Genomic DNA, 14,853 nt, shown 5'->3' on the forward strand with positions numbered 1-14,853 from the left:
CCATTAGAAGAACAGAGATGGTCAAGAGCAAAATGGAAGAAGTTTCTGGACATTGAGTATGGTAGACAGACAGCCTATCCATTTAGAAAGCACCACTGTTTTGGTACAAAAACAACTTCTAATTTGGACATCCTTAAATCATCAAGAAGAGATTTGATTTTGTTTGGCAGGTGGTTTGCCAAGGCAGGGAAGGTATGATGTGTTCTAAATCTCCATAAGCCACAGGTAGAATAACACTTTTAATACTTTAGTTGCAAAACAAATTCCTCTGGATGTTCTAGATTTATGACATTACAGATGTTGGCCTTTCTAGATAGCTAATTTTATAATGCCATTACAACCTTATTCATCTAACCCAGAGGGTCTTATCATTTTTGAGGGAGAGAGTTAATGACATTTTTGGAAATCTAGTGAAGTTTATGGACTCTTCTTCAAGGGAAAAGAAAACACGTATTACTTTTCACCCACAATTTTAGGGAGTTCATGAATCTCCCAGAGCTCAACTACGGACTCCAAGTTAAAGACCTCTGATCTAACTACTCCTGATACTAGGCTGCTTGACAAAGCAGTTATGCCTTCTCTTAATCCTAGATTTGTCTTCTGTGTTACAGCCAACAGAAAAGCAGTTAATATGGAATTTAACAGCTTGGGCTCTGGAACCAGGCAGACCTGGATACAAATCTTGGTTCTGCCACTTAATAGCTATGTGATCTTGGTCAAGTTGTTTGCCCTTCTTGAGTCTCAATTTCCTCGTCTGTAAAATGGGGATGATAATAGCACTGACCTTGTAGGGTTGTGATGGAGAGTAAATAAAATAATACATGTAAAACATATACATAGTGCAATGCCTAGCTTATGTTGTATTGAGTATGTCAATTTTTTATTATAATTACAAAGTGGAATAGTAGATATTTCCAGGAATATGAGGATAGTTATAGCTGTTTGTCTTACCTACTTCACCAGGATCTATCTAATTAGCCAGCTGAGTGGTTAAAGCTCTGAGTGCTTTAATCTCAGTAACTATGTTCATTGGTTAGCTCCATGGTCAAGTATCTGATACCCACCCCCAACCCCTAATCTAATGATTAAGAGTCAACAGCCTCATTTTTAGCGGAAATGCAATACTCTGTGATTTTTTTTTTCCTGAGGAAGATTTGCCCTAAGCTAAAATCTGTTGCCAGTCTTCCTCAGTTTGTATGTGGGTTGCTGCCACAGCATGGCTGCCAATGAGTGGTGTAGGCCCACACCTGGGAACCAAACCGAGCCCACTGAAGTAGAGTGCACTGAATTTAACCACTAGGCCATGGGGCTGGTCCCCGGTATCCTGTGAATCTTGAGGGGCAAACCAGAACAGTATGTTTGCAGTTTGAAAGACGCTGAAATGTATCTGTAGATAGACCATATCTATTTTAAAGATTTTATTTTTTTCCTTTTTCTCCCCAAAGCCCCCCAGTACATACTTGTATATTCTTCATTGTGGGTCCTTCTAGTTGTGGCATGTGGGACGCTGCCTCAGCGTGGTTTGATGAGCAGTGCCATATCCGCGCCCAGGATTCGAACCAACGAAACACTGGGCTGCCTGCAGCAGAGCGTGCGAACTTAACCACTTGGCCACAGGGCCAGCCCCTAGACCATATCTATTTTAGTCGCCATTTCATCCATGGCACCAGAGCAAGGGACTTCTCATATAGAAGACATTCAATAAATATTTGTTCATTGAGTAACTGAATTCTGTTACAATAGTAAAATGTGTTTAGAGAAAGAATCAATTTTGCTGAGTGTTTTTAAGTTAGATTATATTTTCAAGACTTTCCTCCTTAATTTTTTATCAGAGTGACTGTTCTGGAACTGGTTTCTAGGACTGGAAACTTGTCTGCCTCATTTACTAGTTGTATAAGCACAGGCAAGTTATCGCACCTCTCAACATCTCAGTTTCCTCATTTATAAAATGGGCGTAATAACAGGGTAAGAGTGGTGAGGAAGTGAGTTAATAGAAGTGCCTAGAACTGTGCCCAACAATATGTTCCAAAAATCTTAGCAGTGTTCTTATTATCATTACTATGACTACTATAGCTGCTGCTGCTCCTCAAGGTGCCCTCAATATGATGGGTGCAATTTTCTTAGTGTACCTTTCCCTAAACTAAAGTTCAATTCAAACCTCTTTAATTTAAAAACATGAATAGTGAACTTTGTCTTGCATGTAATATAACTCTAAGTTTTCAAGATTCTATTCTGTAGAGTAGACTAAATGTTGTGAAATTTTATTCTTCCGTTTTCGTTTTTGGAGGCACAGGTAAAGATGGATTTATTTTAACTGAATGTGAAAATAATAATCGTCAATATGGATGCAGCATTTTCTCGCCGCTCATTCTGTCCTCATCTTTTTCCAGTTTCAAGTATCATTTGCCTGGACCTGATGATGTTGAGTATGGGTATTGCAGAGGAGCGATAGCTTCCCTTCAGGATTGGAGCCGAAGCTTCAAAGAGAAGATTAAAGAAGTGCTTGTTATCTGTCTGCACAGGCCCGATATGAAATTCTCAGAGGCTTTTAGGATAAACACAACTCTCTGTGTGTGTTTGTATGGTTTTTCTTCTATATACTTCTATTGTGGTCTTTATATTTGGGTTTAAAATTTCTAGTTTCAGACTTGTTGGAGTCTCTGGCTAAGGGATAATTGTTTTCAGAGTGAAGGATAAGAATTAGAAGACGTTGGCAGGATTTGACTAAATGCCTCCTAAAGAGTGTAGAATTCTCTAGTGCGGAATCATCTTTCCAGAGGATATGATGAAGGGCATCCATAGGATATGTTTAACAAGACAAGATCAAGACTTTAATGTGTCCAGCAGAGAATAATCCATAGCACCTTCTAGTGAGGGATGAGACTGTTCACCTTTGGGCCTCTCCTTTTAGAAGAGTCCTCTGTGAGCTGTGGGATAGAGGAGATGTGTGTGTGTCTGTGTGTTTTAACAGACTTTCTTTAGAGTTGTTACATAATTAATACCTAGAATGAGAAGAGAGAGAAAAGGGATAGGGTAGCAGGATGGTTTTATACCTTCTGAGAAAGAAGGGCACTAACATTCCACTTCCTGCCATTCCATGGCAAGTTCTACATATGATTTTTATTGACCAGAATATTTGATTACAGTATCACCGAGAACAAAGCAGATTTTGCTGTTTAACATCAACCAGGTGGACCTGCTATTTTATTTGCTACTGTTAAATTGAATTCTTTCTCTGTAATCAGCGTTCTTAAGATACAGCTACTATTGTCAGAAGCAGTACTCTTGGTACATGTGTATATGAACTTATAAGATCTTAACTAACAAGGGAAACCAGGACCCAGGGGCATTTTATGATAGGTAGAGAAGGGAACTGAAAAAAAGTGCGTGTGATTTGGAGTGAGGATTGTGGGGAGAAAGGACAAAAGAAGAAGCTGAGATCATCAATAACATATTTTACCTATTTAACAATTTGCCAAGAGTTGGCCTTTTAACTGCCACTGCTTGGCCAGGTTTTTTCTGGGTCAGTAAATGAGAACAACGTTGGTTAGCAGAGTTCCTGCTGTTGCCTTCATTAATGTTTTGGAAAGAGGAATGCAAACACATACAATACACACTTGCACACGCTCACACCCTAATTTCTATTTATGTTGAATTAGAGGTTGGGTAACGATTGGAATCGAGGACTAAGGCATTGCCTCAAGAGAAGATGGAAAATTGCTCACCCCTTTGACAATTTGCTTGATTAGCTGTGTTTTACAGAAAACTCTTCATAGTCACCAGGTACAATGGGAAGCTGCACTGTCTGCTAGGTGGAGACTTACCTATCGTGCTAATATGTACGACTCATTTTTACAGCCTGTTCCATATGTCCTTGCATTGACATGGATGCTCTTCTCCCCAGCTGTTACAGCTTTACATACTGCTTCCTCCTCTTATTCCCTCTCTCCTCTTACACTACAGATGTCAAAGCTGCCTCAACTTTCCTTGCCTTCTAACCCAAGTATTTGACGTTCCCTTCACCTGATTGCCAGCCCAGAACTGTTCTGGCAAAGGAAAGGCACAAGAAAAGTGAGGTTTCTTCTCCACCTTCTCTTCCTCATCTCTGATAATTTCCCACCAATTCATCTCTGATTATGGCAACATACTCACCACTGATCTCCTTATTCCCCATTTTCTGAATTTTTATCTTATGAAGAAGTACCTAGATGCTCACTGGACTGGTGTTCCTCCGTAAAGAAGCCACACCTTATTTCAGTCATCTGTCTACTGGAAGACACCGTGATCACCTATATGTTGCCTTTTTCTTAATCTTTTTTGGGTTATGGATCCTTTTAAGCATTTGATAAAAACTATGGACTCTCTCCCCAGAAAAAAAGATGTTCATATGCACATACACTCTCCTGAGAGGTCAAGATGAGGAAAGCAAAAGATTCATTTTATTGAGTGGCATGGAGGTCACTATGTCCATAGCAAGAATTAGTGTGTGGTTACCGTAACCAAGATTGGAGTGTGTCAAAGATGAGTGGGAGGTGAGGAACTAAAGAGAGAAACTGTAGACAACGCTTTTGAAAATTTCACTGTGATGTGAAGGGAAAGAGGCCAGCAGATGGAGGGATGTGTAGGCAGCGAGGGAGGGTTTGATTTCTTTATATGAGCATAAATGCTGATGCAAGGAGCCAAGTTGAGAGGAAGAGGTTGAATATATACAAGAGAAAATCGATATGGAATAATGTAAGGTTCCTGTGAATGCAGGAGGAAATGGAATCCAAAGGACAATAGACTTTTGTGGGTAGTCACCATATATAACATTGTTTCTGTGGGGGTGGTGGGGGGAGTGCAATTTAGATTCCAAATAAGTGACTTACAAATGATCCTTTCCACCAGTGCCATTTCATTAGTTTTAAGACTTAAAGAGTTGTCGGTTTTGCCAATCATTTCCTAAAATAAAAGAGGAGATGGAATGTCACAGTGGACTGCAAAAGTCCCAGTCTTGGCTCAGACATTAAAATGTTAGATGACCTTGAGTCAGTTGTTCATGCTTCATCTGTAAAGTTAAGAATTTAGGCCTAGAAGTATTTGAGGATGTGTTGGAGGGGGTGAGGTTTTGGTTGTCATAACAACTGGTGGTGCCACTGCTATTTGGTGCCCAGGACCAGTGATGCTGATTGTCCTGTGATATACAGGACAGGTTGTCACAACAAAGAATTGTCCTGTTCAAAGCCTGTAGAGGTCCTGATGAGAAGCCTGCACCATGGCTAGGTAACCTCTTAGGATCTTTCCAGCAACATGGTCAAAGTTCTCTAAGGAGTTATAGTAAGTTAAATGCCGCTTTCAAGCCTTTGAGAATCTTTCAAATCTCAGGGACAACACTTTGTTTTTCCTCAAAGTGGGGAGTGGCTTTGACTGGTTGTTGACTATTTAGCCAGCTTTTCTCACTGGGTGCCATAGCTACCATATGCCAACTAAGATTGAGAAATGTAAGTTTGACCTATCTCTTTTCTTTTCCTTGAATTTCAGGTACCACTGGAACTTTCAGCTCCAAGGTGAGTACTCGGACAGTTTATGGTTTTACATTAAAAATGTGTAGGTGGTATTGTTTACTTCTGTCTCTTTGCAATAAGCTTCTCTGCAGAGTGGCATTAGCCATTTCTGGGGAAAGTTAGTGGAGTGTTTAATTAACCTTCACCCTGCTGCGCCCCCCTCCTCTGCTTTTTAGCAACAAAAGGCTCTGATGCTTCTGCTTTCTGAGTGGGTTGGTGCTAGATTATTTTATAAAACCAAAGCTGTAATATGCTTTTATTCCTTGAGCTTTGTTAGATGCCAACAGAATCCACTAGCATTAAATAAAATGGTGGCTGAGTCCATAATAAAAACCTTGGGAGAGCTCCAATTCAGCTAATCCTTCAGTGGCTCCAGAAATAAATTCCAGTATGTTACCTCCTCGATCACAGTGCTCTTCCGCACAGCCTGTCTGTCTGGCAGCAGAGAAATGTCAGAAATGGAGCCGTGTTGAAATTCCCACTAGAACAGTGTTATCACATTTTAATATGAGCCTCTCTGCAGCCTTGGTGCTCCTAATTGCTTTCAAACCATTGTTTTCCTGCTTTTGCTTGATGAACCCAGCATCTGGCATGGTTCTAAAGAGTACAACAGACAGCTGTGTGCAAAATTAAAAAAAAAAAAAAAGGATTAGAACACATTTTAAAAAGGCTCAAAATTGGAATATTTTTCTGAATTTAAACAGTTTGAAGGGTGTCTTTAAAGTACATGCCTCCTTTCTTTTTAGTGCTGTGGTTGAGAATGTTGGAGACATCATTCTGAATATTAATTATCTTATTATAAATGGGGGATTTTTATTTTCTCAGAGATTTTTAAACTTGCAGCTAGCTATTTGAACTATTTTGCTCTATAACTTTTTAAACTATTTGTACACTTTTCCAATACTTTTTATTCTTAATGTTGTCAATATATCCAATCTCAATGGGCAGTAATACCTTAAAGAAATTCAAATTGTGAGTGATGATACTAATTTTATTAAAATGCTAGTTTTCCTAGCTTATGCTTTGTTTTAGTGTATTTCAAGTGTATATAAGGTTTTCTTTAAAAACCAACTTTAAGAAATAGAAATCTTATGTTTTTAAAGCTTTTCAACTCTTGTAAGTTAGTCGTATTATTTATAATACTTTAAATAATATGATGTGATTTTACTGTATATCTCACTGTCCTAAAGCATTTATGGCTGAAAATATATTTTGAGAATAAAGAATTGTATGTAATATTGTAGTATTTGCTTTGCAAAATGTGAAATATGCTATTCATGGAATGGCCCGATAGTTCAGGGTTTAACAGATGTTAACCAAAATCCACAGGGGGCCAAACATGAATGTGAACTGGCAGAAATGAATGGAACTGTGAGGGTTGAATTAATTACCTAAAGGAGAAATAAAGAATTAGTGTCAGAAATGTGGTGTAGTAATGTGTTGAGAAGAGAATATAATTTTGGAGCTTAATGCAAGAGACTATATGGGAGTAAGAAGACAAAGGCACGTCTTACCAGATTGTTGTCCTATGGCCTTGCAGTCACCTTCCAGCATAGGGTCACTTCTACACAGCCTGTCTCTCTGAGAGAGAGGGCAGAAGTGGGGCAGCCAAGGGGACAATTGAAAAGAGTTTATTTAGAACAGAAATCTGTATTTGCTTCTTGACAATGGGTGCATATATGTAGTAAAGTTTTTGCTCATTTGGAAGTAAATGTGAGGAAAGATGAAGTAGAAAAACCCATGCTTGCATGTCTTTCCCCCAGCCTTGCTCCTCCCCCCAAGACATTTTTTTGAGGAAGAAGAAGGAGTATCTTTTACTTTCCCCTTTGGTAAGATCTTGGTTGTGTGCTTCAGAAACTGGTAGAGTGGTTGGGAGCAGTAACAGGTCTATATAAGGTTCTACAGGACCATTTAGGATTAGGAAAAGAATAGGAACGTGTAAGAAAGAGAACAACTGGCAGAAGAATTTAAAAAGCCCTGGAAGATGAGGTAGTATTGGGAAGGGAGTGAGAAAGGAAAGAAACGAGAGCCCCGAACTTCCTAGCATTTTTATCTACGGCAGGATCCTCTGTGGAGGAAGCTGATGGGATGAATTTTATTAACTGTGCATTTCCCTAAATACGCACTTGGGCTCTTCAGGATATTTGAACTACATTAGAGTCTGGTGACTGGAAGGAAAGTAGCCTTGAATTATAAAAAATCCCTTATTTCTAAATCCATTTCGCAGCACACATTTACACGTCTGGTTATGGTGAAGTCTGTGATGAGTCGGTACAGTGTTCTGGAAGGGCAACCTTTAGAGAAAGATGCTCGGGAGAACGGACTGCCCAGGCGTAGAGAAAGATCGCAAGCAAAGTTTTTGTATCCATCCTTCCATTCAGTCCCAGGTTTAACATGGTGGAAGAGTGTCCATTGAATAGTATTAGGGAGAGTCTTGTTCCTGTTCTGGAGAAGAAACGTGGCTTGGTAGAAAGAGCATGGATGTTGAGGCTTGACAGACTTGGGTTCAAATCCCACCTATACCATTTAGCTAAAGATCCTGTTACTTAGCAAGTTACTTAATTTCTCCAACCTCGGCTTCCTTATCTATACAATGGACATGTGCCACATGCTGTGCTGAGGCCTTTGCGTGCATTATCTTATTAAACCCTCAGAGAAGCCTATGAAATAGGTACTGTTAATACACCCATCTGACAGATTTGGGTACCGAGGCACAGGGCGCTTAAGATAATTGTTCAAGGTCGTGCTCCTCAAGGATTCTAACTTGGTCAGTCTGACTCCGTAGCATACATTTTTTTTATAACAGCTTTATTGTTATATAATTCACATATCATAAAATTCACCCTTTTAAAGTATACAAGTCAGTGGTTTTTAGTATAGTCACTGAGTAGTGTGACTGCACCACTTTCTAATTTCAGCACATTTTTAGCACCCTAACAAGAAACCCCATACGCATAGTAGTTCCAGAGCCCATGCTCTTCACGTCTGTGTTTTATTGTCTCATTGCAGGGTTATTATCATGACTAGTACTCATATGGGTAAGCCCCAGCATGGTACCTAGACAAAGTAAATAGTAAAAATGTGGTTTAATTTTATGACAGTGTTAATGGTAACTCTTTCCCTCACATTTCCACCCAAATTTTCTTATTGATCCACTGTCAACTTCCTGAAGGTTGTTCATTAAAAAAGAATGAAATGGGGAAAATAAAACATAATCCAAATAATTTATTGCTTTAATGTAGAAGGGACATAAATAAAAGGGCTCTTTTAATGAGCTCAAATATTACTGGAGAACATGGGAAAGCCTTTTTATTTTCAGTTTTTAATAAAACATGGATTCCTTTGATAATTCAAGTCCTGCTTACTTTAAGAACTTTTTTCTACTTAATTTTTCACTCAAAGTTACAAAGAAAATTCATTGGAATCTTTGTCAGTAATCAGATATCTAGAAGATGGTATTGATCAGATGTCTAAACAACAATATTAGTAATGCCACATTACTGTATGGCATTGAGTGAACTGATTTCCTTCATTTTGTTTAGTTCCTCCCCCAACTCTTTTGTTTTTGCTGAGGTAGATTTGCCCTGAGCTAACATCCGTTGCCAATTTTCCTCTTTTTGTATGTGAGCTGCCACCACAGCATGGCCACTGACAGATGAGTGGTATAGGTCCATGCCTGGAAACTGCTCCCGGGCCACCAAAGCGGAGCATGCCAAACTTAAGCTCTGGGCCCCTGAGGCTGGCCCTAGTTTCCCCTTTTATGAAATGAGTTCATTATTGACAGTTATAGTTTAATCAAAATTTTAATTATAAAGTATAATGTTCATAATTCAAAATTTATTGCTATAAAAGCATTTTATGAATATTACAAAAATTATCCACCATGGACCCAGAGTCTAAAACAAATGACACAATATTTAAATAAAAATTTAAGAAAGACTATGGGGATATTGTAAATATATATATAGCAAACTCATATTTTTTTTTGTCCAATGGTCACTTGTATTATATTTGTAATACTGGTAAATGTGGGCAAGTGAAATTTCCTGCCAGCTCAAAGTTTATTTGAGTATCTGCATAAGTAATATGGAGAGTTTCTGGAAAAATTATTCAACATGTTTCAGTATGAAAAATTTTCTACTGTGTGAATCTTAAAAATCTTATTTTGAAATGGCAAGCCTATATCCCTCGTCAAAGTAAATTGATCCCTAACAATACAGCTTGTCAAAAGCAACCTGTGCAAAGTGAGTAAAGAAAATATTATTATAGGGGCTGGCCCCGTGGCCGAGTGGTTAAGTTCGCACGCTCTGCTGCAGGCGGCCCAGTGTTTCGTTGGTTCGAATCCTGGGCGCGGACATGGCACTGCTCGTCAGACCACGCTGAGGCAGCGTCCCACATGCCACAACTAGAAGAACCCACAACAAAGAATACACAACTATGTACCGGGGGGCTTTGGGGAGAAAAAGGAAAAAATAAAATCTTTAAAAAAAAAAAAAAAAGAAAATATTATTATAAAGCCACCTTAACTATAGATTAAAAGAGATTTAAAAGGCATGTCAACTAATGTGTGGACCTTATTTGCGTCCTGAGTCAAACAAACTATAAAAAGTGGTGTCTATGAGAGAATTAGAAATTTGAACGTTGACTGGGTATTTTATGTCATTTAAAAACTATTGTTGATTTTTTAGGTGTGACAATGGTATTATGCTTATGTTTTTAAAAAAAGAGTCCTTATCTTAGAGAGAGGTCCGCTGTGATATTTAAAGATAGAGTGGTAGATGTCTGACATATTATTCAAAATAATATGGGAAGGGGAGAAAGAAATGGGATGGGGATGTAGATGAAACAAGATGGATCGTAAATCGACTCTTGTTGAAGCTGGATGTGTTCATGGGGGTTTAAAACACTGTGTTGTCTACTTTTGTATGTGTTTATAATTCTCCATAATGCAAAGAGAAAAGAAAAAGAAATCCAGGTTGAGATTAATAAAAAAAAAAGGCACTATTCTTTTAATTCTGTCATGAGACCTAATACAGTAATGCATAAGATACTGTCTGTATCCTGGACATAAAAAACATAGAATGGTAAACTTTTTAAAATAATTGTTGTTTCGAACAATGTTTTGTGATGGTAGAGCATAAGCTTTGAAATCAGACCTGGATTCGAATCCCAGCCCCTCTACTTACAAGCTTTGTGAGCTATAGCAAGTGACATAACCTCCTCGTCTACAAAATCTTGCTCGTGGTATCTACTTCACAGTTATTATGAGTTGCAATGAGTTATAATGAGATGATGAACTCATGAGGAGTGCTCGCCACTTGTTAGGCACTAACTAAAGTGGTAGCAAGTATTTTTATGTTTCAAAGTAGAGCTATGCAAGTAAATGCTTATATGGAACTTAGACAATATATATTTCACATATCTTTCCATAAAATTCACTCATTCCAGCTGAACTCTGGCGTAAGGCCATGTAACTCACCATGTATATGTTTGTGAATTTTGCATTTAAAGGATTTGCGTGCAGAGTTTTTATCAGTAGATCCTTCAGAGGTTCGATTTATAGCTTATTATTCGGTAACGTCTAGGACATGTTGACTCAAATCATGGATGTCACTTAACTTCTCGTCTCTTACTATCACATACTTGGAGCATGTAGTTATGACAACTACAAGAAGCAAACCATTAAAGCAGCAAAGAAACACCATCTTTGCACTAAAAAAGAAAGAGAGAAGGGTTTCCCTTTGAAGTTGAAGAGAAGTGTTTTTGAATTAATGGAGTGTATGGCGATTTTACTAGGTTTTATTTATGAAAATACTCTTTGCGTTTGTGCCAAAAGGTTTTAGCACAGTCGTAAGTAGAATTTATACAAAGAAACACAGCCCAAATTTATGACGTGTTCGCAAATGTAAGAAAAAGTCTGAATTTACAATATTTGTAATTTATTGTTAAGTATCTTTCTATCACCATCCCTGGAATGCTAATATTTTATAAACACAAGTGTTGGTTATGAACCTAGAATATCCTGACCCATACTACTTTCCAAAAAGAAACCTTCCAGAATGTTTTCCATGTCTTTAGGGGATTTAATAGGGGGTAATATACACAGGACAAATCCTCCTGACTTTGGCTTTTGCCCAGCCTTTTAGGATCAACAGTCTTGACAGCTGCCTTTGTGGCTTGACTTCCTGTACGCCTTTCTCCACTTTCTTTATTTGCTACATTTTATACAAATTAATCTGTAGAAAGTGGATGTACACATAAATTGTTTTTGAAGTTAGTTACTGACTTTGATACATTTTCAAATATTTTACTTCCCATACATCTACTGCTTGGGTTTTTTTTTTTTTTTGAGTGGAATAATGCATTTTTTAATTAATGCACTGTTTTGCAACTACTGTCCAAGAGAGTAAGATTTTTTTAAATAAAAAGACCCACTTTTTTTCTTTTCACGTTAAAGTTTTCTGAGATTTTTACGCCCTTTGTAAATGTTCTATCCTAGAGTAGATGATCTTGAGACATAAGAAGAAGAACTGACTTTCATGCAGGTGAAAGAAAAAATCAGATGCTACTGCCTTCTATATTCCCTACACAATATATTATGTACAAGGATGTTCGTTATACATTGTTTGGAATAGCAAAGACTCTAAACAGCCTAAATGTCCAGCAATAAGGGATTAGTCAAAACAAACTATATTACATCCATTTAATGGAATGCTACATAGAGGTTGAGAGAACATAATATGTATATGTGTGTAACATGGAAAGCTCTCCACGGCATATTGTTATGTGAAAAGGGCAATTTGGACAAACAGCATACAGTTTGTTTCTGTGTGTGCGTGTGTGCATGCATGTGAGAGCACACATGCATGTGCCCTTTTATTTGTATGTAGAATATTTTTGGAAGGATACACATGAATCTGTTAACAGTGGTAACCTCTGTTGAGGGGGATATTGGTATGAGTGGAAGAGAGTATCTTCATTATTTATATCTTTCTTTACTACTTGAATTTTCACTCTATGCATGTATTTCTTTAAGTAAAAATTAGTTAAAATGAAAAATGAGATAAATCTATATGTGCTGATGTGGGGCAACCTCCAAAATAAATGATTAGGAGGAGAAGCAGGCTAGAGAACAGGATAAATGCTACCATTTGTTAACAAAAAAAATATACCACATACACGGACACTTGTTATGTTTAGATAGAGAATTCTTAGAACGCTCAAGAAACCTCACAATGGTTGCCTCTGGAAAGAGGAACCAAGAGAAGGGAGGGAAGATGAGCTTTCATTATATGCCTTCTTGTCACGTTTGAAAGTTTTGCTCTGGACATGCTTACCTTTCTTATCTAATAAAGAAGCTTCTAAAAAAAAATAACTTGATTTGTCACAATAGTGCGCTCTTTCTAAGTAGAATCATGATGTGGTAGTTTTGATCTGTTCAAGTTTTTCCTCCTTTAGTTATTGATTTATTTTTCCGTAGGCATTTCTGGGGAGGCCCTGACAGTGGCATAAAGTAGCAGGAAGCTCCGTGGTTTCGTGTTTGAGATCTAGCAGCATGTGGATGTGTTGAGCTGACTCACCACTGAAAAGTGAATTTTAAAATAAGTGATAAAATCGTGTCATAGAATACCCATGGCAGCTGATAAAGAATACCTTTTTCCCCTCAGACTTTTATTTTTCCATATGTGATGATTAAAAGTTCGTAGAACTTCTGATCCTTGTCTTTATATAGATGGCAAAGAAAATCAAGTAATTGATAAATTAGTGACCACTTTATTTGACTAGCCTTGGGAATTTTGTTGAGAAAACAAGACTTATAAACTATTTCTCTTGGATAGTATTACCCCTGGACCAACACAAAAAATCAGGCAAGGAGTACAGTTTCTAAACAGAGAATTTTGGCAGGAGAATTAATCTGCCTCAGGAATTCCTCCTCTAATGAATTTTTGTGTTCTAGACGCAAAATTTTGAGAGAAATGTGTGGTTAATTTTAATACAAAGTTTTTCAGTTTTCTGCTTAAAAGTTTTTTTTTAAGTAGGTTAGGCCCTTGGATTTGAAACCCGGTGAATTTGTTTGCTATTTGGAGGCTAAATAATGTGATGGTTGAGCCCAATTTTAATATAAAGCATTAATTTTTCACTCTGCTTACCAACAACACATATTCTCTCAGAAGTTTGTTTAATAGCTACTGTTTTCCAGGATGGCTGAAGTATCAGTAATATAGGAAAGGACAAGGGGATTTATATGATGTGTAAAATAAAGCTTCCAGTTACTGCTGACCTGTGAGGCGAAGAGTGGAAGAACCAATCTTTGAACCTCTCTGTCCTTGTCAGCAGACACTTGCCAGCCTGAAAAAGTTCTTGATCACAATTCACTTCTAAAAGGTATTTTCCTAAACTTAAAAAGCAATACCACTTACCCTCCTTAAGATTTGTGCACTTTCCTTGAGTTAATGATCCCCTAATAAAGAAGGAAAGATAAATTTAAAAAATAGGGAGATACTCTTCCATGTGAAATCTTTTGGTTCCAACAGGGACTGAACATTGAACAGAATTGTTGATAGTGAGAGGTTTTGGTTGTTGCTGGTGTTGCTTCGTACATATTGTTACGTGCATGTTATTTTCATACGGGAACAGGAGTCCCTGTTTGGGGTGGGATGGGGTGCGGGGAGGCCAAATCTTGTCACCCTTTTGCCATTACAGCTTTAGTGCTGTTAGAAGTCTATATTACTCACAAGAAAACTCACCTTCTCTTCATGTGTTAAAAGCCGCTTCACATATTCAGGCCTGCTAATCTTACCCACAATCCATTCTCTATCATACGTTGTTTTAAAGTGACTTCTTAGACTTTTGTAAAACTTTTCTTCTATCTACCCACAGCCTGTAGATCATGTAGTCCCATTCTTCTTTAGCAGAAGATGTTGCACTCCAACTGACCTTAGAGTTCCTCTCAAGAAGAAGTAGTGTCGGTAAACTGATCGGGGTGTGGCAGATCCTAGACTGCGTCAGGACTACAGGCGGGCGCTAAGGTTATTGTTTGTTATTTGGGAGAAAGGAAAGGAAAAGATGGGAAGAGAAAGCAAGGTGAACCAAGAGTAATAAAATCACTACATTCATGTGGCCTTATATATTTTTCAAAGCGTTTTCTTACTGTGAGACTTAAAGCATGATGGTGCCAGAAAGGAAAGACATTCTTTAACTAAGCCAGGTCAGTGCTTTCTCTGGGTGTGGAATGTGTTGACTCATTTTCTGTGAAGCAGGGTCAAAATACCCAGGATCCAATAAAATCACACAGAAGGTGCTGGAAAAA

General features: G+C 37.9%; 1 protein-coding gene across 1 annotated transcript in view; it reads left to right on the top strand.

The window, feature by feature from the left end:
- SKAP1 (src kinase associated phosphoprotein 1) overlaps nt 1-14,853 on the top strand; it is a 256,565-nt gene that overhangs the window by 49,593 nt on the left and 192,119 nt on the right. Inside the window, exon 3 of the mRNA XM_044744416.2 lies at nt 5,521-5,546. Coding sequence (XP_044600351.1) covers nt 5,521-5,546 — 26 coding nt within the window. The remainder of the gene's footprint in view (nt 1-5,520; nt 5,547-14,853) is intronic.

The sequence above is a fragment of the Equus asinus genome, chromosome 13 (genome assembly GCF_041296235.1).
Source record: "Equus asinus isolate D_3611 breed Donkey chromosome 13, EquAss-T2T_v2, whole genome shotgun sequence".
In the NCBI taxonomy this organism is placed as follows: Eukaryota; Metazoa; Chordata; class Mammalia; order Perissodactyla; family Equidae; genus Equus; species Equus asinus.